The sequence below is a fragment of the Simochromis diagramma genome, unplaced genomic scaffold, assembly GCF_900408965.1.
Source record: "Simochromis diagramma unplaced genomic scaffold, fSimDia1.1 OVJJ01000457.1, whole genome shotgun sequence".
NCBI lineage: Eukaryota > Metazoa > Chordata > Actinopteri > Cichliformes > Cichlidae > Simochromis > Simochromis diagramma.
Window position 1 is genome coordinate 963947 of NW_024387277.1, and position 24421 is coordinate 988367.

The 24421-nt window shown below is 41.9% G+C and overlaps 1 protein-coding gene across 1 annotated transcript; it reads left to right on the forward strand.

The window, feature by feature from the left end:
• The first annotated feature begins 107 nt into the window (after positions 1 to 107).
• LOC120715738 (type II inositol 3,4-bisphosphate 4-phosphatase-like) lies at positions 108 to 21441 on the forward strand. The gene is made up of 26 exons (XM_040002836.1): positions 108 to 242; positions 685 to 887; positions 1485 to 1543; positions 1631 to 1712; positions 1801 to 1998; positions 2278 to 2325; positions 2465 to 2571; positions 2792 to 2902; positions 7763 to 7842; positions 10269 to 10362; positions 10607 to 10676; positions 10824 to 10971; positions 11952 to 12082; positions 12175 to 12282; positions 13945 to 14053; positions 15832 to 15997; positions 16087 to 16275; positions 16359 to 16497; positions 17248 to 17459; positions 17564 to 17687; positions 19109 to 19235; positions 19317 to 19457; positions 20116 to 20213; positions 20360 to 20457; positions 20793 to 20947; positions 21219 to 21441. Exons 2-26 carry the CDS (start codon positions 767 to 769, stop codon positions 21439 to 21441), a joined length of 3138 nt encoding a protein of 1045 aa, XP_039858770.1. The 5' UTR covers positions 108 to 242; positions 685 to 766.
• Positions 21442 to 24421: the final 2980 nt, after the last annotated feature.

The following is a 24421-nucleotide window of genomic DNA, read 5'->3' on the forward strand; positions in this document are numbered from 1 at the left end:
CAGAAGCACAAGCGTTCACATTTTTAACAGTAAATCGATGGGATATAATTCAACTGACTAATGATGTTTTTCTCGCGACATATTTCAGTTCCACGTTAGTAGCGCATCTGGGAAGACAGACAACTCTCGCGATACTTGATTCGATCAAACGTTATTTCGCTGTGGCGTTGGCTAAGTCTATCCAAACACACCGCGGCTGGTAAAGTTGGTCATTACCCCTCCAAAACTCACTTTTTGTGCCGGTAAGAGACACGGAAAAAGCGGGAAACACTTGTGAATCACTTTATCTCACGTGCGGATATTTAGTCGAGTTTTCGGTTGTTTTTATAAACATTTTCCCGTCATGTCAACAACTAATGTCAAGCATTAACTTGGTGTGGCACCGTGCAGGTGCACTTGTTCCGCTTTATGTTCATGTATTTGTTTTCACAAAGCCTTAGCTTAAGGATGTAAGTATGTAAACCGTGTGCAGTACTATTACTACGTAAATAATATAGCCACAGTACTCAGAATATTCCAGATTTTTTTGTAGTGCAAACTTTAAACATGTTAATGAGAGTGTGGGGAGTGAGCTGGAGGGTGGGCTGCTTTTAACCATGTAAAGCACTTTGCGCTACATTTTTTTGTATGAAAAGTGCTTTATAAATAAAGACTGATTGATTCGCTCTGTGTGTTTCTGTTTAGAAAGCAGTGACGCTCACGGAACCCTGATGATGCTGAGGATAGTGATGAAGAAGAAGATCATAATGGCGGGGTCAGCAGGCAGATGATGATGAGGAGGATGAAGCTGAGAGTGAACCGCAGCCAGCTGCTGTCTCTGTCCAAAGAAGAAACATCTGGGAGCTTCCAGAAAGAAGGGACGCTGCAGGTCGGACGGCAGGAGGCAGGTAAGAGATTCTGATCAGTTCTATTCTCCTTTATCATAACCTCTATTAGGCTGATGGAAATAATCTTTATTTTTTTCATTTGTTCTCTTTTTTATTTATTTAACTTCACTTTCACTGCAGTGTTTTGCTCTCCTTTGTCGTTGTCTTCTTTGCTAATTTCTTCTCCCTTATTTGTCCTAATTTTTATGCTTCTTGTTATCTTCTGTTCTATTTTGTTCTCTTTTATCTTTTGCCTCTCATCTTCATTTTCTTATTTTTTCTCTTTAATTATCATCTTTATTTTTTTACTAGTTCTCTTTTTTGATCTTTAGTTCTGTTTTTTGTATCCTGATCTCTCATGTTTCTGTCGTTTTCTTCTCCTTTGTTTTGTATCTCTTTTCTCTTCTGCTCTGCAGTCATCTTCGTCTGTTTCCATCTCCTGCCTGAGTCACTCTAACTTTACTTCCTGGAACCTCTGAGTCTCCACCGGTAGAGCAGTTTCCTGACTCACAATCTAAAGGTCATGAAAGAAAACGCCGTTATTTAACACGCTCTGCAGAGCTCCCATTTTTCTATCTTAGTGTTCAGAAATCTGTGAGCCGTTCTGTGCTTTCACAGGTCTCACAGAGCGGTTCTGCCGTCTGAGAGGAAACCTGCTGTTCATCCTGAAGAAGCAGGTGAGAGTCAACATAGAGACACCAAGAAAACCAGGAAACGTGTCTTTTTGTTCTTTATTAAAGAGAAAACGTGAAACTTTAACACAGGCTGGTGAGCTGGAGGAGGTGTTGCTGCTGGAGAGATGTAACGTCATGAAGCTTCCACACAATAGCAGACGGCTGGCTGTCAGTACGTAACACGCACACAAACACACATTAACGAACCTTTTCGCATACTATGTGAGCACAGTAAAATGCGTTAGTGTGTGTGTGTTGAGGCTTTGAGAGCGGCGACCCTCCCGTGATCCTGCAGTCGAGCAGCTCTGCAGAGTGCACGTCATGGCTCATCAGCCTGAGAGACGCCAACATCGAGGAGCTGAGGAGACGCATCACACACCTGCGCACGCTCATTAACACACACACGCAGGAACACACACAAACCACCACGGATAGCCCTGACAATGATGGAGGTGCAGGTGAGCATGTCGGTCAAAGAAGTTTTTGTTGTTTTAATTCAGTGTCAAAGAGACATTATACTTTTTATTTTATTTATTGCTGCTCACATGACCTGAACCCAGATAAGCAGTGGACAAATCCATCCATCCATTCTCGTCCACTAATCCTTATCAGGGTTGTGGTTGGGCTGGAGCCTATCCCAGCTGCCACAGGGTTTATAAAAATAGCACATGGATGTGTGTTAAACTAACAGGTTTGAATAGTTCACAGCTGATGTAATGCTGTTCTGTGGCCACCAGGTGGAGCAGAAACTGCTGCTACAGTATCTGTGCTGCACCTGACAGTGGGTATGTCCACACGCGCACACACACACACACACACACACACACACACCGTTAAAGCTTTCATTTATAACACTGCTGATTTTCTGTGTCATACCGTGTGTTTTTGTTCCTTACGTCTTTCCCACGGCCCTTCTTCTCTCAGAGTGTCACGGTTTGGATATCATCAGAGACAAAATCCAGATTCACATCTCTGTCATCGACACACACACTCACACAGTCAGGAAGCACTGCAGCGCAGAGATAGCAGAGGTACACACAGACACACACACAGACTGCCAAGTCCTGTTCTTTGCTTTTATTACTATTTTTGTGAGAACCTCTTTCACACACCATTTATGGCACATGAGCTGCGTTTTATTAAGGCTAAGCTCAAGTTAGGCTTATTATTTTCCTCTGAATTGATCAAACTGCATTCTGTGTGTGTGTGTGTGTGTGTGTGTGTGTGTGTGTGTGTGTGTGTGTGTTTCAGGGATCAGATGATGGTGTATTTCTGACATCAGTGTGCTTTTGTGATGACTTCCCGCTATACCGACACTGCAGGATCAAAGTCACCATTTACCATGGCGACGACTCCACAACAGTGAGTGTGTGTATATATGTGAGTGTGTGTTTCCAGGTGTGAGTTTTTCCTGTGTGTCTGAAAAATTGTGTGTTTAAGAGGATTAGTGGTGCGGTTATGTGCATGTGTAATACCAGCAGTGGTAGCTTTTCAGCACACTCACTTTCTCTTTTGGGTCACTTAATCTGTCTCTCTCTCTCTCTCACTCACACACACACACACACACACACACACACACACACACACACACACACACACACACACACAGCTGGTTGAAAGAGTAACACTCGAACAGCCACAGATGCTGAGAGAGAAAGTGAGATTACAGAAAAGCAAATATTTCCGTTTTCAGCTCTTTTCCCTCCGTCCTCTTTGCCAAACTCCAAGCTGCCAGCCAGTTCAATTGTTTCCCATGATGCTCAGGGGCGTGTGTTTTTAATCCAGTCGGCCATGACGAAATAGGAGGCGGAGGGACGAGGGAGCGGGAGGATACTCGGCCGGTGTGTGTTGGTCTTTTCAGCTGGAGACGGATCAGAAGGGACAACCAAAGCCGACACTGAGTTTATTTTTTGTGTTCGATGTTTTCTGAGACGCTTAGTTCCTGGACCAATGGATGAACCCGCTCTCCTTCTGCTTCACGTTTCTCTTGTTTTATCCACAGTTTTGTTGAACGCCTGCTTGGAAATGCATCACGAGCAGGAGAAATCTGCTCGTACAGCTGCTGCCAAAGTCAGCCTTAAAATATCAAATAGGCTTTAACATCGAGGATGCGTTCAGGTGCAGATGAGTGTTGCAGGTGCTGTAGCTGGGCTGTATTTCTGATTGTCCAGCAGTGTGTCTGTGCAGCAGCTTCAGTTTAGATTTGTAAAACTTTACCTGCTTTTGTTTTGGGTTCAAATTCATTTCAAATATATTTGTTAATAATGAGCGTACAGTTTTGAGATTGCAACCAAATCGCAGCATTGTACTGGCAGTAGGACCTGGGTATATCTAAATGCATGAAACTGCAGTAAAAGCTGCCTGCATGGAGTGAGCACCTGGCAATATGGAATCATTACATTAGAAAAGTGACATTAAACTATTAATAAATGTCCTTAAAGACTGATGAGCAGACACAGGTGAGGTGGCAGCAGCTGACAGAAGCTTATTTAAAAAGTCAGTTTGATATTAAGAATAAAGAAAAGTTTGATTGTTTTAAAAGTTCACATGCTTAATGTATTGGGATGTGTACCTGTGACTCACTTCCTTTGTGTGTCATTGTATAGATTCAGCTGGTTAATCAAATCTTCAGCTGATGTTAGAAAGCAGGAAATCCTAGAAAGAAATATAGACTGAAATAGTGAGAGTCAGAGCAGAAACAGGAAGTCACTTTTTAAAAAACCAACTTTCTGAGGATGCAGAGGGCCATGAAGGTATGCACCGACTGTCTCCGACCGCCAGGAGACGGCCACAGCATCTCTGCTGGACAGGTAGGGAAAGTCCACATGCATCAAACCCCGTAGATTCCCATGTTAAAAACTCCTTACTAGCAGCAGAAATAAGCCCGCTTACAGCCCTACAAAAATCTGCTTCAGTCTCTGTAGATAGTTTCAACTGTAAGGGATTAAATATAACGTTATTTATTTTGGTATTTGTTGAGGTTTAAGTTTAGAGATGTGTCTGCTTTGATAGATAGCCGTCCATCCCTAAGCTACAGTCAGCTACTTTAGCCACAGACCTGACCGGCCAGGCATCAAATACTGGACGATTCTTATTGTTTTGAACCACAAACAAAATAGAAGCAAAAATTTATCGCAGGTTTCCGACGATGGTCTTTGAGGCAGAGATCAAAGCCTTCTACGAGCCTTCAGCTGAGTTTAGAGACCGGAAATTTTCAAAAGTAGCCCTCAGCACTCTTACACAGCGACTAAGACCACGCTAAGTGAATGGAAACATGCTCTGTATGTGTAGAGGAAGGTTGACAGTCTTGAGTGGCTTTTTAACTTTAAGGGATATTCCAGAGGAAATTGGTTTTAGACAGGGGACTTTTTTTGATAAAACACTGATACGTGTTTGGTCTCGCAGCTGATGCTTATTCAGGTTTATATGTGAACCTTAACTTCCTCGTCTTTCACACTCTGCAATACAGGGTTTTGCTTCGGCCCTGTTTGTGATCGCTGCATAACCCTGATGCTGTTTGCTGATAAGCTGGTGGTGCAGATGATGCATCAGTTCAATGTCATTGTTGTGGAAATAACACAATAGAGATGTTTTATTGTCGTGTGTGTCAAGGTTTGATGGTGATTTGCATTTAATCTTAAAAGCCTCTTGCTTTTCCCAAGAACTGAGTGAGACAGATTAGCTCGGTGTGTTTGCATGTTTGCGTGTTGTAACCCTAACCTTGAGCTGCAAACGAGGAAATGAGGCAACTGTTTGCATGACTGAAGTTAACCCATCAATATCCGGTTTCCTTCTGTCTGTCTTCAAGTGGTTTTCTCTTTTCAGCGTCCTACAAGGGTCTCTGACAAAGATGAATTTCTACTTACTTGAAGAACGTTTTAAGGCTTTCGGAAAAGTTTGTTTGCAGGCTGGCTCTGCTCTTGGGAAGCAATGAGGACACGTCATAGCGTGTCTGCTGTAACATGTCCTGCATTGTGATAATTTAAATATAGTAATCACATAAATAAGTGTTGTTTTTTTTCTAAACAATTAACATTCAGAACTTTTAAAAAATGACTGCCTTATTCTGACCGACCAGTTTTCACTGCACAAACTCACAGACGAATTCATTTGATCCAGAACTAACCAGCAAATAAAAGGAAGGTAAGAACTGAGTAAGAAACTTAAAAAGCAAATCAGCATGTTTAAAAAATGAAAAGGTTAAACCTCCTCCTCCGACCTCCTCCTATGTCTCTCGGCTAGGCGGCCAAAATTGCTGCAAATTGATGCATCAGTACGCCTGCACTGCTGCTCGCAGTGGACCAGATGCATCTGAAGCTATCGGCCTTACATTACACACAGAAATGAAAACCTGTCACAAATTCATTAGATGTTTGTACAAACATCACTCAGATGAATGAATCCTCACGTGGGAGCTACTTTCTGTGTGGGTTGGTGTCTTTTTATATCTGCTGTTTTTATTTGTTTGTGTATTTTTAGTTTTTTGATGGTTGCCTCTGTTGAATATCAGCTTAAAGTCTCAGACTCAGTGAAATGAATGCATGTTTGATGTGATAAAAGATATCAGACAACTGAAGTAAATGCAGCTTCATTCACTTTGTCTTCACTGTGGTGTGTGTTTGTGTGTGTTTGTGTGTGTTTTGGGTGATTTGAGTGCTTTTCACTCGTCAAGGTAATCCTCTGAGTTTCCGATTATCGTCATGGCAGCCGAATGATTTCAGTGTCGTTGCCGTGGGGATTTTTGATAACAGGGCCGTGACCTTGTGGAGATGATGAGTTTGGATGTGTATTTGGTCCTTTATTAATTGGTGTGACAGCTCTGTACATACCTTGGAGTGGAATGCGTCTTCCCTGTGAGGGCTGTTACGTCGGGTTCAGACTGCATGATATCAGCCTGATTATAGCCTGGCTCTGACATCGTAGGGCACGTGTTGTACAGCTTTAATCTGGCCTGAACATCGCTTTAAGTTCTTAATAAACTTTGGCATGTGCAGTTGCAGCTGTGGTTCGTGTAGTGACGGGCACAAGCTGCCTAACACAGAATTCAATTAAAAGGAAAGATGCTGTACGCACATAGTCTCAGCTGAGAAGACTGAGTACCTCACATCTTTATCGAGTGTAGATTTTATCTTGATTTTGGTGTTTGAATCCACCCAGCAGTAAGAGTATGTAGTCACAGAGGAAAGAGAGGCTTTCAATAAGTAGCCTACTTTGGAAAGTTCAAGAGCTAAAATAGGCCAAACATGATGGTCCTGTACAGGTCTGTTTCATTTTTAGGTGCAGAAGAAATGCACAGTGAAACCATAGCACTGGTGCTACTCTCTGGCTCTGTCAGTGTCTGGCTCCATAGTGTAGTGGTTTACAATCCAGATCCCTTTGGGGCCATTCTGTGTAAAAATCTGCCCAGTCAAACACAAGGAGAGGCATGCTGCAGTAGGTGACCCCTCGTGAAAGACGGGGCAGCTGGAAGAAGCTTTTAGTCAGTGACTATATTTTGCTCACAAAACCAGTTTGTGAAATTCCCCGTGTGCTCTGGCTTCTTCCCACGGTTACGTGCTGATTCCAAACTGACCTGTGAAGGCTTTCTAGGGCATAAGAGTTCTGAAACTGAGATCGTGACCGCACTACAAAGGTCCTCTTTGTGGTATTACTGTAGCTTGTAATGCCTGGTAAAGGCCTGCTGGTCTGTTGGAAGCTGTGAAGTCAGCGTGTCAAACCAAAACTGTGCCTAAAAGTCGAGTTTTGAACCAAACTGGGTATTTTTACTCCTCTGGTACACGCTGGCTCTCACCCAGTGTTTGCCACGATAAGCTTCAATCTCCAGTGACTTGATATATATGTAGTGCTGCTTCTTATTTGTTATTAAGGAAAACCATCAGGCCTCTAAAAGAAGAAGGTTTTGTCCTTGAGTCTCTCAGTCTGCAGCCACACTGTCAGATGAGGCTATTAGAGTTCACGTTATGGTTAAGTGTTAATGTTATACATGGTTTGAAATGTGAAACTGTGTAGTCGACGTTTTTGACCTGATTCTAAAAAACACAAGTTGAAACACGTCTTATCATCATCATCTACTTTAAAGCTGATGTTTTCACATAGAGCTTGTTGTCAGTGGAAATTGGATATATTTATATAGCTATGATGTGAGCCACAAAGAGAATTTAAACAATGAAAAAGCAGTTTGATGTGAGATGAAACAACTGTCTTGCTCTGTTTCTGTCTCAGAGGAGCTTCCTGGGTTTTACCTCGTTCTCTATCAGAGATCTGCTCAGGGTCAAGGAGCCTCACGTCTCTCTTAGCCTCAGGTAAACACACTTAAATCTTCCCCTTTTAACCATATTCATCACATCTTCTCTTAAAATAAAGTTTATAATTACTCTGTGTCCCCCTTATCCAGTTTTACTAACCTTTCGTCACTATTCTGCATGGTTTAACTCATCAACAACTTTCCCCGCCCACCAGAGAAATCACCAGAAATCCACCCTGCAGGCATCCGAAGTTCATTTTAAGTTTACCTGCTCTGCACACTCTTTTCCTCACCATGCATGCTCTCTCCCAGCTTTACCCCATTTCCTATCATAGAAATGTTTTGAAGTCAACGAATTGCACGTCATAAAAAGCTTCCAGGATTGTCCGTTGCTTAGATACTGTAGACCACAAGAGGAAGTGAGGAGAGAGCGCGGGGCTCCACCTCTGTAGAAAGTAGAAAAAGGCAGCTCCTTCCTGTTTTGTCACCACAGCATCTTTAGAGAGACAGACGAGCAGCCGTAAAGACTAGATTAGATGAAAAAGCAAATTCCGAGAGATCGAAGGAGGACAGGAAGAATGAAGACGAGGAGAGAGAGGCATAGATCCAGAGCGCGGTCCAGGCATGAGCAGGCGGAGTGCAGTAGGTGTGTCTGTGCTGGCATGTTGTATCCAGGTGTGCCTCACTACTAACGCATACCTCATGCAGGCTGGCAGAACTGCAAATTTTTGTGACTTCATAAAGAAGCATTTCAAATAAACTTACAAAAGCAAGGCATCTTTATCCAGAAATATTTGTTACCACCTTAATGGAATTTCTTAGCTAGTCTTTCAGATGTGTGTTTGTTGGTTCTTCTATCATTTAGAGGTGCTATTTTTTCTTTAGTTAACTTTGCCTGGTGCTTATTGTGTAATTGGTAGCCATTACTTCATATTTATGTTGGTTCCTGGTTACCTTAATGGTGATTTGTTTCTTAGTACCTTTTTTTTGTCTTTCTGTTGTTAATATTTAGCTTTATTTTTAGGGTTATCAGGGGGTCAGGAGGTCCCTGACTGGTCCCTAGTCCTGTGTAGCTGAAGCTTAAGGAAGAATGTATATTGGCAAGCGATTGCTGGTGAATACGGGTTATCTAGAAAAGAATAGTCCGTTATTGTCTTTGCACATGTACCACGAAATTGTCTAATTGAAACTGGTCACAAAGAGTTTGCAATGACCTACTTGTCGTTGCTTTGGTTGTTCTAGTTTGCATTGAAGATGGCAACTTGTTTGCAAACACTCTCAAACACTCAGCTTGAAAAACTGTGATGCAACCCTGCAAAAAGCTGATCCTGGTGCAGCACCGTGCGCCTTTCTGTGACAAGTGTCATGTGAATGACCTCAACCAGTAAGGGAATACACATTTTCCCCCCTCATATTGCTTGTTGCCAGATGTTATCCAGTCAGTCTCTGGGTTGATTCAATGCTTAAAACTCTTTAAATAAGAATTTTCTGAAACATCAGTGGGAAAAAAACAACAGGAAAATTAACGGCTGGAGGCCATAAAAGTGCGCAGCATCTATTTCTACTCCAGTTCTCTTGCTCTTTAGCATTGCCTCGTTGTTCTGTTTAGCCGTGTATTGCTTGTAATTGTTTCTAGTGAGCTTCAGTTCTCTAGTTAATAATTAGTTTTTGCCTCCATCTGTATTTTCGTTTATTGTTTCTGTTTTTACCATCTAGTCAGTTATTTTGTTTAAGTAACTTTTCATTTCCAGCTAATTGTTACTATCGTCTTAAACATGTTCCCTCCTGAACTTTTCTTATGTTTCTAGTATGTTTGTTTTTTTCACTAGCTTCTTTTTGTTAGTTACAGTTTGTTTATGGTTAGTGTTGGATTGTTGGTTCTCTGGTTTCTGACCACCTTAAGTTGTCTAGTAATCTTGTTTTGAGTAACTTTTGTCTTCTCTGTAGTTGCTTCGTCTTTCTCGTTAGCTCATTGTGGCTCTGGTTAGCCTTGTATACCTAACTTTCTATTTCTTTCTTCCCGTTTGTTTCGTTGGTGAATCAGGTAGCAGGTGATTGAAGCTTTGTCTTGCTAGTCGTTGTATTTTTAGTTAGCTTTTCATTCAGTCTCTCTAACTTTTCCCACTAGTCGCTCTGCTGTCTTGTTTCTCAGAAGGCTTGGTTTGAAATATTTTAATATGTCCCCCTGTGTTCACTGGTCCGTTCCAAATTATGAATATAAACTATGAAGAGGAACTGAAAAGTGAATCAGGTTTTCTTGGCTCACAGTGGGCCTCTCAGGAGTGACTGTCCATGTGAGCAAATCCACATACGAGCAGAGTCTGTGTTCCCACAGCGCTGTACTTCCCATATTTCTATGTTCATGAATTCTGTTGAATTAATTAGCATCAAATGCCCTACTCATGGTACCCTTACCGCTCAGTCTTTACATTTTTGTGATTTTTTTTTTCTTTGAATATGAAGTGTCCACTCTTTCTTCATCAGGACGATGGATGGCGTGAACGAGGTGGGGGAGGTGCGGGTGTCCCGCGTGCAGATGGAGGGAGACGGCGAGAGTCAAACTCCTTCTGAACACAAGGTAGCACAAAGTTGTCTTTCTCTTTCAGTGGTGCTTGTTTGATGCACCGTGGACTCGTCTCAAGTCGACAATTGGCTCTGTGGTTTTCTTTCTGGCACATTTGAGGTCTAGGTTGGTAGATGAGTCACAGTGAAGCTGCTTTAGCACTGTCCAGTCTAGCTTTCATTTTAAAGTGCAAGAAAAGAGATAAATACTAACAAATTATGTTTGACCTACTTTCTCTCTTTCCGTTTTCCTGCCCCAGTGTTCCACGCTGTGCGACAGTATTCACGGCTCTGTCCACGACAAAGACAACAGTCCAATGATGAGAGCATGTGAGGCACACAGGTTACAGGATATGGTTTTCTGCTTTTATATCAGTTTTCCTTCCTTAACTTGTGTGTGTGTGTGCGTGTGTGTGTGTGTGTGTGTGTGTGTGTGTGCGTGTGCGTGTGTGTGTGTGCGCGCGTGCGTGCGTGCAGTGCTGTGTGCTCAGGTCTCTAAGGTGTACAGGTTTAAGACAGAAGATCAGAGGTGGCTGCTGGTCAGGGAACAGATGTCAGAGACGCCGCTTTCTTTCTCTTTACCCAAACAGTTACTGAGCTTGCTCACACAGGAACATACAAACAGGTATGCAGGGCTTGTTCTTTGCTCAGACTGGGCCTTCAGGGGGTGATTACTAACATTTGAGTCTTGTTTTATTTGGCAGTATATGCATTTCTGATGATTACATAAGCAGACATGTTTACTATACTTGTGTAAATAAAATGTACATTTAAACAACTTGAAAAAGTTTTTAGTTCAGGATCACCTAAACGATGTTGTTAACGTCCTCCAAGCTATGTTAGCTCTCTGCTAGCTACATGCTGAAGTAAACACAAGACAACAGAACTGAAACAGACGTGTCCATAAGTCGGCATGCTGACACAGATCCAGCACGTTGAGTCAGGACTGGATGGATATGCGATTCTAACGTTAGATTAGTGCATCCCTGCAGAGATGAGATAATGTGGTCGTGCATGTTTTCACACTGTGCTTCCTGGAAGTTGTTCATGATGTTATTTTTGGCTGGGTTTACATATATATGTAAATAGAAATTAAAAAAACCACAACCTATGCAAAAATAAAAGTCTGTAAGAAAACGACCCTTCAGAACTAATCTATTATCTCAATAACCTGAACTCAGGTACCGGATCAAAATCACCTTGAAACTGAAGTTTATTCTTTAGAAGTTCAAACTCTTCCTTGTTTATCTTATTCTGGGCGTTGGTGCAACACCCCAGGTCATCCTCTGTAAGGAACAGGACGTTTTAGCTCCTCCCCTTGTGGACCTCCCTCATTTTATCCAGAGGGTGCAGAGCAACTGCACATACGAGATGAACAAGCAGGGAAAACGTGTGGAGGGACATACGTGTGGGTGTAATGTTATTACACGCAACAAAAGTTAGACAACCACTGTTTTCAGCTGCCCCTGACAACAGCAGCTGGGCGGGGCTTCTGTGAGATCGTCAAGGATATCACCTGCCTATGACATCATAAAGATCCAAGAGTAGAAAAAACAGACTGAAAGTTTTTTTTCTTTCAGCCTGAAGTTTTTTTTTTCCTGTTAGAATTCAGGAAGTGAAGGAACTCGGTGACCTTTCACCCCACTGGGATGGCCTTCGCCATGATGTCGTCAGCCACTGTAACCACGTGACCGGCTGCTATCAGGAACTGCTCGCTGAGCTCGAAAAAGTCTCAGGTGAGGTCACGTGATCTTCACGCGGATTTTAGCTTTTTCCACAGATACTATCTGGAAGTACACAGAACTGATATATCCTGATATATCCGCAGCTTCATCCTGTTTTAAGTCGAGCACCAGTAAGTCAGACAGACACCTTCAGTTTGTTCCGACCAACCTACACACGCAGAGGATGGAGGTCACCAGTCCCGACAGCACAGGTACATCCGTGAGCCTCCTGCTTCTTAGAGATGAGCATTTCAAAGCTAACGTATGATTTGGTGTCTGAAACCACCGCTGGCCTCACAGAGACTGTTTAATGCAGGGAAGTCGAACTCATTTTAAATCATGGGCTCATACAGCTCGCTGAAACTACATGAGAAATATTTAAAGTTACAGAAAATGTTCTGACAGCGGCTCATCCAGATTGTCCTTTAATTAAAGAATTTAAATTAATTCACAGAAAAGGTTGTTTTTTGGGGCTTTGTTTTCCCCCTGTTGACTCAATATAAAGAATAAAAAAAGACATTTCTGTGGTAAATAATAAAAAAACAGGAACTTTACTGTCATTTCCTTGTTTATCGATTACTTAATTACTCTGCTGTAGTGTGTGGTATGAATTCATATTACCCCAGGGGTGCGGTGCGGCACAGACTCGGACCAAAGTGCACCCCATGAATGTATCTAATCATAGCTTAAGCTATACACGTTACCTGTAAAACTGAACATCTAGAGGTTTCAATAAGACTGTTGTTGGTTTAAAAGCTGTAGCATCAGTCTCTAATTGTAGTTGTGGCTTACGAGTCAAGTCGTAACAGTATTCGGTGGTAACCGCTCCACACTGTCTGTGGTTAATTGTGGCAGAACTGTATCATTCTAGCGTTACGTAGCAGATTTGCCCTGCAGAGTACCGTACAGGACTTTCTGACAGCGGTAGCCATCTTTGATGCTGTGTCCTGTTTGCACGGTATGAAGCGTCTCACAGTGCAGCACGCTTTCCTGCTCCCGTTTGCAGCAGTTACAAGTGTGTCCCTCTAATTTCAGTGGTGTTTTGTGAACAGCTTGCAGGTAAATTACTGCAGGTTTTTGTTGCATCCCAGTCGATGCTGATAAATAAGAATAAAAAGATGTATTTGCTATGTTGACATAAATTAAAAATGCTCAAATATTTAAATATTATTTAAGTGTTTCTAAATCATAACCGAACTTTCTTTAACTGCTTCTTATTTCTGTTGTGTATTTTTTATTGACTTTTGACAACACTTTACAATAACCATCAGACATAAGCAAACAAGCGTGATTTAAACTTTATCAAGTAGTTATTTTACTGTTAATAATAAATAATGTTTGCCATCATTAGTAGTGGTGTAATTCCCCTTTATGTTGGTTGTGTGAATAAAAGCAGAAAATAACATTTTATGTCAACGCGGCTGTTGTCTCAGTCTGCGGCTTCCTCCTTCTTCAGGCCTGTGGTGCGTGTGTGGTATGAACAGCGAGACAGCGCTCAGTCGAGGCTGTTTTATAGTAACTCACACCACAGGTTTTCCTAAAGTAAACAGCCGCTGAAAGCAAAAGTAAAAATGAAACGGGTGAGAGAAACGGGGTACAAAGGTTCACAGACTGGTACTACTGCCACTCCACCGGCTTACTTAAACATTCCTAAACATCATCTATGAACTTTATGTGGCTGGTTAAACTGGTTTAATTGGAATTGTTTACCAGTTTGTAGGCATTATCATGTATCATGTAGCAGCTGTAAACACCACATTATGATTCACTGATGATGTTATTATAAAGTGTTTTGTTTCCCATCTTCACCTTTCTCTCTCTCTCTGTGCTTTAGACGCTACAAAGCTCTCTCACTCACTCATCTCTGTCCTCAGGTGTTTGGTATGACGTTATAACCTTTGGTGCTCCGGCCGATCATCACCAGGCCTTTAAACACGGAGGGCTGAAGAAACTCCTCAGGAAACATACAAACCTCAGGGAAAGGTAACGTCTCCACCTCCACCCTTTATTTTCTCTTTCTCCTCCTTCCTCCAACAGCGTCACACTCAAACATAATATTGTTGGCTGCTGTCGGTTAATCTCTATAATCTCGACTCTGTCAGGATTAGCGTTGCTGCATCGTGGAGTCGGCGCACTGATGCTTTAATTTTTATGGAATTATCTCAGTCTGCACACAGCAGAGGGATGAATGGCGGTGATGTACGTTTAGAGTTAAAGAGATTGTAAGCGCTCGCTGTAAATTAAATTGAGCTGAACACAAGTTAATATCTATAAACATGAACTCATGAATAAAAAGTTTTCTCATTGCCACAAATTGGTGACAATTTATCGCAAATAATTGGTGACGATCGTTCCTGCATTAAGTAAATCGCACTGTGTGACACTAAAAACTTCGACGAGCGATTTTCCAGCACGATGTAAGATTGTAACGAGGCAGAAGGTCCAACCAAGGGACACAGAGATCATCGGATTAACATTTTGGATTCATCCCCAGATCTTAATGTGATTTAGTGTGTCAAACACCAAATTTGTGCCACTAACAAAACTTTTGTCCATTGCTGTAGAGAGATCAAATATAAGAACGTGTTAGTCAGTGTTATTCAGCGGTCCCTCGTTTATCACGGGAGTTGCGTTCCAAAAATAACCAGCGGTAGGTGAAATCTGCGAAGTAGCTGTAAAACCCGTCACTACACAGGTTATACACTTTTCTCAGACAGGCTCGAACATTTTCACACTCTTCTCTCTTGTTTAAACACTCTCAAAGTTCAAACCTTTGTAGAAAAATACGTCCAGTATTATGAACTTAAGGAACCTGCAGGTGTCTTTGACGCTGCAAAATGTTTTGTGGACATTGTTGTGTTTGTTGGGGAGAAAACTTACAAACATACAGTACAGCACTTCAGAGTCACACTGCTAGCGAGCAAAGATTTAGATAAATTTGACAAAGTGAACACTTTCTGTACTGTGCAGGAGACACGACATGAGATTGATTGACAATGGTCTAGAGCCAATCAGGACGCAGAACACAATGTGCTAACAAAAAAACCCCAAAAAAAGCAAAATTGCACACAAACACAAAAGAAATTACCGAAAAGTGATCCGCGTTACAGTGAGGCATCACTGTATTGCATAAAGAGGCATCTCCGAGATAAAAACAGTGTCCACATGTGAAAACTGGAGACTGTGCAAACCAATCAAATCAAATTTGCTGTTTTTTCTGCATTGAGGTTTAATATCAGTCACTGTAGTGTCCAACAAGCTTGTCATGAAGGATAAATACTTAAAGGTGAACTTTAACTCTAAATGCTCAGCTTGAGGTTTAAAAACAGAAATGTCCTGACCGTAGGGGGACATCACGGTGCTCGTCGGCTGAGCACGTTTTCAGGCAGAAATAATCCTACTTCTCACTTTGACCCCAGTAAACTCTGTGATGAGTTTATAGCATCAATCATCTTTCTGATTACAACATGTTTAGTTTGGAAATAATGGCCCCACCTAGAGTTAAATCGACCGCCTAGGCTAAAGCTGCTAGATTACGAGCGCGCAGTAGTCTTGGATGTAACCCATGTCCTTCACATCTGGTTTTAAAAAGCCAAAATGTTGCAGTCAAGGATTCAATACAAATTCATGTTGTATAACGTATAATGTATAACAGATACAACAGTGTGTAATCTACACAGGTGGACTTGTTGGACTCTTCAGTCTCTTTCAGTTTAGCTTGTTGGTAAAGTTTTCCTCGTCCTCCTTTCTTTCCTCTCCAGCTGTGTCTCTTACTCCCAGGAGGAGAGCTCTAGAGCCAAGGAGCTGCTGACAAGGATGGCCCAGCTGCAGCCGTTGGTCTTCGGTCTCGCAGAGGAGCTGCTCTCCGTCGCGCAGGAGCTGAACGCCGCCCGGCTGCGGCAGGTCCTGGGCAGCCTGACGGAACAGGTGAGGAAGGAATAAGAAGAATACAGCTAACCGGCAGTCGTTTGGACACCAAGAAATCTGACGTTTCCTCATACTTTGTCGTCCACCAGACCGAGCAGTTTGTGCACGCGCTCAAAGAGGAGTTGGTAAAATGCGCCCTGCTGGAGATCCATAACCAGTGCATCGCAAACGCCAACAGCAGCCACGTGCACAGCAACGGGCTGCTGTGTGAGAACTGTCCCGCCGATCAGGAGCAGGATGGTGGCCGACACGACACGGAGTACGACGACGAGGAGTGGGCAAGTTGGAGTGTGTGTGATGTCTGCGTGTTTCCGACAGCGTTGTATGATTCCAGTTTTTATATGTGCTTGTTTTTGTGTAGGACAGGGTGTGGGTGAATGTCGGAAAGAGCATCAACTGCATTGTTGCCATGGTCGACCGACTGCAGCAGCAAGAGGAGCAGACGGTGATGTCACCAGAGCCGCAGGATGGGGACACAAACTCTCAGAACACAGGTGACGGTAAATCACGTCTCAGAGTTCTTATTCAGACAAGTGCATGTTTCTGCTCCTGTTTGTGTATAAAATCATTTTTATATGTTTTAATATATTTAGCATTAAATTAGCGATAAAAAAGCAAATTTGTCAATTGATTATTTTGCAAAAGGTTTTAGTAGATTCAGCTGTTCAGTCCATAGTTACCTTGGCTGTCAGTATGCTGTGTGTCCACGTGTATTTACTCTGGAGGAGGAAGTCTTGAAGTATTACCTGACATTGTGCACGTGTTAATATCATGGATTATGCTAGCTGATAATCTGGCAGGCCAACCAGCGTTCTCACTGAGATTATGCTTGCAATAACGTTAATAAGCTCGATACAGTTTTTCAGCGATGTGCATCTTGGCTGTGCATGAATCTTGTGGTGGTTAATTTAACCTCGGGATTATTTCATCTCGAGTCCTTTAAATCAAAATCAGTCCATGTGCTGAGACAGTCGGAGAATACCTCCGTTTTTAAATTCCGATCAGACTTTGACAATGAACAGGGTTTAATACATGCACAGAGCACGTTTGAATAACAATTTTTAATGCTTCACTGTTTTCTTTCTGTTTGAAAGATCACTTCATCTCACTCATCAGTGCTGCATTTCCTGTTAACTTAGTTTTGCTAGTTCTTCTTCTTCTTAGATATCTCATTTTCAGATATCTGTTTTTTGTTTTCTTTTTGTAAATTTCTGATTAAAACACCAAACTTTCTCACGCTCTCCCTCCAGCCTCTCGTTCCTCCTGCTCCTCCTTCTCTGGGTGCACTTGGCAAGAGCACCTTCTCCCTCTGGTGGTCACTCTTAGGGACTGCGTGCGTGAGGCAGTGGGGAAGGCCCAGGTAGCAATGACCTTTGTGGTCCTGCAGGAGGCAGTGGATGTGACGGTCGCTCAGGGCCCTGCACACATAGCCCAGAGACGTCACGCCGTCTTCAGCCAGGCGGTGAGGATGACGGAGATTTACAAGGGAACATGTTCTGGTTTTTATTTTTTTTTTATTGGGAGTTTGTAGTTTTCTGTATTAAAGAAACTGTGTTTGTCTTCCAGCTCTCAGCAGTAGTTTGTGGTGTCATGCTGAAGCTTTACAGAGGCCTGGAGGATCCTGACTTTCTACGGCAACTTCACACTGTAGGAGTATTGGCTCAATTTGAAAGCCTGTTGAGCACCCACGGTAAATACACACTAGTCACACACAGTCACACTATGGAAAACAGTCATTGGTGAGACCAAATTGTTGTTACCATGTTTGAAGAACCTGTGATCTTATTGCCTTTGACATGGTTGCTTTAAAGACGGGGACCAGGTCTCATGATTGAGTGATTGATGTGTTAAAATGGCAATTGTGGAGTTATTCGGCTATCAGTCTGCAATTGAAAGGGGTCAAGTTGACAATGTATTTTTCGGTCCATAAGGTGAATTAAGCAAAACAAAACAGTCAGATAAGTCAAACTTTACTCAACTCATTCTTCTTGCTTCCTCCACTTCCCTACCAGGCGGGTTTTAAAGGTAGAAAGGTAGAAGGCTGGGCACTGCTGCTCTCGGGGGACTCTAAGTGTTAATGTTGAATTCTCTGGCAGCTGCTCTATTCCCGTGTTGTTGCAGTATATTAATGACTAACCTCGTATTGTGGATGGATTATCTCAGTTGTTCTCCTGACTGAAGTTTGGTCCGTTTACAGCATCCTGCCATGCGATTACATTTGTCCCTGACCATCAGGAACCCTCATGTTAACTTTTATCGAGTGGAAAAAGTTAGCGTTCATCCTCCAACTTCACTGTGTTTATATTATGCTAACATAGCTGTGTCGCTAGCGATCAAGTAGCACATCATACCAGCTAGCCAAACTTCAGTAACCCGACAAACCTCACTGCTGTTGAGTTTTCTGTCTTCTGAATGTTAAACTTAATTGTTACACCTGTTAAAGCAGCAACACTGATCATTTTATTAAAGATGAAAGAATTTAGATAATTTTTAACTCTCAGTGATGCTGCAGTGTTCGTTTGACTTTGGGACCTGAAGCGGACGGAGTTTTGGACCCAGATTTCTCCGCGAGGCTCCTGACTATGGTAGCCATAATGCTCCGATAAAGCCACGTACCACATAAAATCGGTTCGAGCTCAGTAAGCACAACCAAAATTCATACATAAGGCACACTGTCGATCTTTGAGAAAATTAAAGGATTTTAAGTGTGCCTTATAGTCTGAAAAATATGGTACGTACAATCTGTTTGTGATGATACAGTGATTAACTGCGATTAATCTGGGAAAATTCCACAGATTTATTTGGGAAAGTACCCAAAAAACAAAGAGTTGTCAACCAGTTCATTCGAGTTTCTTATTGCAAAATGTGTTGCAAATAAGTTATTGGTGCAGACTGACTGAGACTGATGGCAGTGTGTTGGCCGTCTGTCTGTGATTTGGAAATCTTCACCACTCTGTCTGAGAGTGATTGCAGTAAGGTGTGTGTCAGGCCTTCACTGAAAGTGAAAGTTTTAGTGCAATCACGGGGCAGCCACTCTCAAGGAAGCTGCTGTCCTTTATTTTAGTGTGACACATGCAGTGCTTACACATTTAAGGTGTGTTTGTGTGTCAGGTGATGAGATTGGGATGCTGGAAGACATGGAAGTGGGCGTGGCTGACCTAAAGAGAGTAGCGTTCACCATCACCGAGGCCAAAACGGAACAACCAGGCGACCTGCTGCCGACACTCAGTGGAACATGGTGGGAATACACACACAGACACACATCTATACACGCAGTGAGTGTGCAGCTTCCTCACTTTGTGCGTTCATCTCCAACTAGGGGCAGTTTTATTGTTGAAGTGCCGTTGCCCCCGGAGACCTTCAGCTCACTTCCACAGGAACTGAAAGATGGACTGTTGATTCGAGTCGATCCTGTTCTGTTTAACATTGGAATCAACCAGCATCAGAGTTACGCTGAGAGGTAAACAAACTGCTTCTCACTCTTTAATGAGCAAAATTCAAACTCTTGTGAACATCAATATATTTTTCTACCTCTGAATAAAATTGCTGGAAGTAGAGGTCTTATAGGAAAAAAATATTAATGTGTCTGCTGTTGGTGCACATCTTCATCGACAGCTTAATCTTCATTAGAGATTATTAATCAGATGACTTTAAGCTGCATCTCAAGCTGCACATTCGTCTTTTAGGATTCGACTAGCTTTGGTTACTTTGTCCTTCTCTGTAGGCGCTTAGCTCATCCTCCATTTGAAACAAGCAGCCCTTTTAAGGCACACCTTTTTAAAAGTCCACTCTTTTCTGATTGGCCGGCGTCTGGAATGCTTCAAATTAAAAGCCCAAATAAGAACCCAGAGGAGTTTCAAGATGTTGTAGTTGAATTTTGTGAGAATATCTGCAAGTAGAGATCAGGTTTAGGTAGAGAAAAGGCTTTGAAAACAACATTTACTGTTCATACCTGGCTTTTGACATTTCCGTCATTATTTGAAACTTTAGCCAACTTTTATTATGAACATTAAACATTATATTATCACAACAACAAAAAATAGAAGGTTGCTTCCTGTAAGCTGCGAAATTTCTCTCCATTCTTGGTAAAAATACTCAGAAGCTGATGTTTGTTTCAGGTTTGGTGACTGTTCGTTGCAGGAGAGAATAAACCAGCAGAGCTGTGAGCGTCTCAAAGCTTATTGTAACACACTGAGGGACAGACTGCCGGACATGGGTAAGGCTTTTTTATCACTACTGCGGTTTCTTCCTGTTAAAAAGGGTGCTTTCCTTCCCACTCTTGCTAATTGCTTGCTCACAGAGGGTTGTCTGATCGCTAACAGTGAAACAATGACTGAACTGAACTTCCTTCTTCTCTGTCAGCTGGTATCCAGTCGCTGGCAGACTTGTTGTCTTCTCTGGAACGCAGCATTGAGGCCAAGAAGAGGAAGAACGTGGAGGTTCTGTGGATCGCTGCTAAGGTAAGCACCTGAAACAGACTTACTCATGTAAGATTTTTAAGACCTGACTCTGTGGGGATCACCTGGTGGGAACCACCGGGAAATATCCCAGTGCTCCTGATGGGGACTCCTTTACTCCATGTAACCAGTTTAGAACCACTAATTAACCTCACAAGCAATAATATGCTTGTACAGGCGAAGAACGTCCAAGCCCCACAGAAAGGGCTCAGCTGACTGTCAACGTTGAACTTACTCAAGGGGCATTTACACTAGGACCTCTGCTACAACACTTCACATAATATTAATGTGTTTTCTCTGCTTTGGGCCTTTGAACAAAGTGTTTTTGTCACGTGCAGGTGTGTCGTAAGGTGAACGGTGTGCGGCTGACGAGCTGTAAGAGTGCGAAGGACCGCACTGCGATGTCGGTGACGCTGGAGCAGTGCGCCTTACTGCGGGAGCGACACACACTCAGCCAGCAGCACTTCAGCACCGCACTGGACTGGATGAGAAGGTGTGTTTTTGTTTCTCCTGAAAAACACAACAATCCTCTTCCTCTTGCCTTCCTTTATTTCTGTTTGTTCGCCTCGTTTGTTTTTCCTGTTCCCCGTTTTGTTCTCCACTTATTGTAAATGTTGCAAAACTTTTTCAGTTTAATCTTTTTCTCTCTTTGTTCTTTTACTTCATGCCATCAATTCCCTCTCTTTCTCTTCACATCTCTTCCTTCTCTGCCCCCCCCGGCTTTCATTCACACTTGCACACAAACACCCCTGCTCATCCTCCAGATCTCGTCTGTCCTGGGGGCAGATGCTTGGCTGTTACACCCAGTCAGGGTTCCCTGTCTCTGGGTTAGATCCAGGGGAGACTCCCTCAGAAACTCCCACAGTGTTTGGCCCCCAAAGCCCCCAGACGGCACCTTTACCCAGTCGCCTTTCTCCTGGTGACCTCTCACCTCCTGGTTCTTTGCTCATCCTCAGCCTCGTTATACTGCTGGCAAAATACCAGTAGAGCAGCACAGACTGGGAACACTGGGAAGTGGACTGCATCACTATCACTCTTACTATTTTCTGTCAGGTTTGTTCAGACGAAGCGTGTTCATGAGATTTAATTCAGTTTAAGGAGACGAGAGGCGGCTTTCTTTATTTTTCTCTTTCATTTGTTGGAAAGTTTTATTCACAAGAATGATACCAAAGACTAAAACAAACAATATGTCAGTCAGTAAGTATCCTCTAATGTAAATCCCACACTGGACATGTTTTAGAGTTTGGGGGGGGTATTTACATTTTTAGGGAAATGTTCTTGCTTATTTATAGCTGTATATGTAATATATACAGTCATAGGAACCATATGTCTACAAAAAAAGAGTAAATTAGATTCACTTTAATAAAATATAAAGTTACAAATCTTGATAAAGTAAAATTTTTAGATGGTGCTCAAGTGTTCACTCAATAATGTGCACCCCTCCTCAAAGTCCACCCCACTCTTCTTCCCTGTCGCACATCATTTCTCTGCTATGCTGCTCATTCTGTTTAGAGACCAACAGAGGAACAAGTTTGAATGAAAAGCAGACCGGTTATTTGCTATGGCTTTGAAATCTGAAATTTGACTTTATTATTACCAGACCACAGTTTGTGACTGAGACATGGTTGATAATGCTTTTTTTTTTTTTTTTTTTTACCTTTCAATATATAGCGAGGATTAGGATACAATTAATTTGTAGCACAAACATTTACTCTAGTACTTTACTGAAGTGCAAAGACATGAACAGTCTGTAATTTTAATGGAGAGAGGCAGCATAACAACCACAACATAAAAGTTATAAATTAATTTTCATGTCACTGAGTGAAACAAGTATTTGAGAAACATGCAACACAGGACTTCCTACTTGGTGGCGAAACCCTTGTTGGCAAGTTCAGCAGTAAGATGTTTGTACTCCTCTTTACAGAAATGCTCTAAATACTTCAGGTTTCTTGGCTGCCACTTGGCAACTCAGAGATTTAACATGCTAACTGAGGCCTGTAGAGTCAGAGATGTAGCTCTCTGTTTTTTGGATGGTCTGACATTGCTGTGAATTTACTGAAACATTCACTGCTGGGAAGATTGTGGCATTGTGTTTTCATTCAGCACAAACACGAATGTTTGTGAGCAGCACACTGCTGAAGCTTCTGCTTTTATAGAGGTGATCATACTTGCTGAAGATCAGTTACTGTAATCTAATGAGTACTTTATATTTTGATCCTAAAACCTTAGTATACATACTTGAGTAAGATGACCAGTAACTAGTTAAGTAAAGGATCTATGTGTGAACTTATTTTGCAAAACAATAATTTAATAGAAATTTCTGTTGTGCAACAATGTAACACATTGTAATACGTCTGTCTTTACTAATCAAATATTGTGATGTCCTGCGGGTCCTCCTCACTCTATTTAAAAAGTCCTGTAAACCTCCTGCGGGTGGTAAGTGTTAGTAAAAACTAATGCATAAAAATACACAGAATGCAATGAATAAAGTGCCTGACACATCATCTCCATATTTTAGGCTCATACACCTCATTTTAAACCCTTTTATTTGTGTGTGTTTTCAGTCATAATAAATTCATTAAAATGATTCATATTAAAAATGATTATTATTTCTTGGCCTTTCATTGTTTTTATGTAACTGCACAGCACAGGTGGAGGATGAAGTTCATGACTCATTAAATCACAACAGACACATGATGGGAAATACAGCAGGCTAAAATAAAGCAGAATCATCCTTTAACATGAAGTCGTCTGTATCCTATAGTTCACTCTGACATCATGTGATGTTTACATGGAGTAAACTTTTAGATTCACGTCATTCAATTTGGTTTAAAGTCAAAACAGTTTTTATTTATATAACACCAAATCAGAACAGTCACTTCAAGACTTCAACATTCACACAATCAGTGTGTATGACTCAGGATATGAGCTGTGAATAATCAAGTAATGACGAGAGACGATCACAGTGAACAACAAAATCTAAAAATAAATGTGAATGTAATTCTAAATGGGTTTTTTTTGCTTGTTTTACAAAATGAGAACAAATTCTGTGCAATGAATTAATGAATCTGCTGGTTTTTCTATTACGGTCCATGAATAAATTGAATTGACTTTAAAAAATATACATTAGCCAAAATATTCCTGAAACTTTTCGAGAAGAGAGAAGTTCACATATGTATGCGGTTTCATTCAGTGTAGCTGAAAAAAACTCAACGGTTAGAGACACCGGAAGTAGAGCCATCCAGACAAAGTCAATCATTATCTAATGAAACATGATAAGACATCAAAGTAGCGCACATGAAGTGTGACTGACAGATGATCTCTGTGCAGAGAAGTAGCACGACACAGAGTTCACAGCAACAACAATGGAGACCAAAGAAACTGGAAACTAAATCACACATTTTAACCAATTGTCCCTCAATGACTTTTGTTTATTTCAGTTTAATAAAGTCTGCAGTGACTTTGTAGTCTAAAAGGCAAAGTCCAGCAGAGCGGCTGAGTGAATGTGGTCTGGACTCTGTGGAGGAGAGTCATGGTTTCAGAGACGCTGTAGAAAGACAGAATACCTGCTCTGTGATCCAGGTACACTCCTACTCTGGGAGGACCGAGGACCTGAGACAGGAGTTGAGAGATTCTTGAAGTGAAAATCATAGCTATGTGTGTCACAACGTAATGCCCAGATTTGTCATTTCCTCCAAAACACATTCATCTGAGTACCATGCTCTCCCAATATCCTTGTATGCGACTGCTACACAAACTCCTCTCCCTGTCCACTCCACCTCCCAGTAAACAACGTCCAGTCAAACTCTCTTTACTCATTACTTGATAATAGAAAGTGAATCTGTCTGGGTGATTAGAATAGGACTGCTTTTGTCTTTTTACTGTTACTTTTCTGTTCCCCTCAGATAATACCAGATGCATATTTGCTGTGTTTGGATCCAGTGTGATTCACGTGAATATTTTAAGA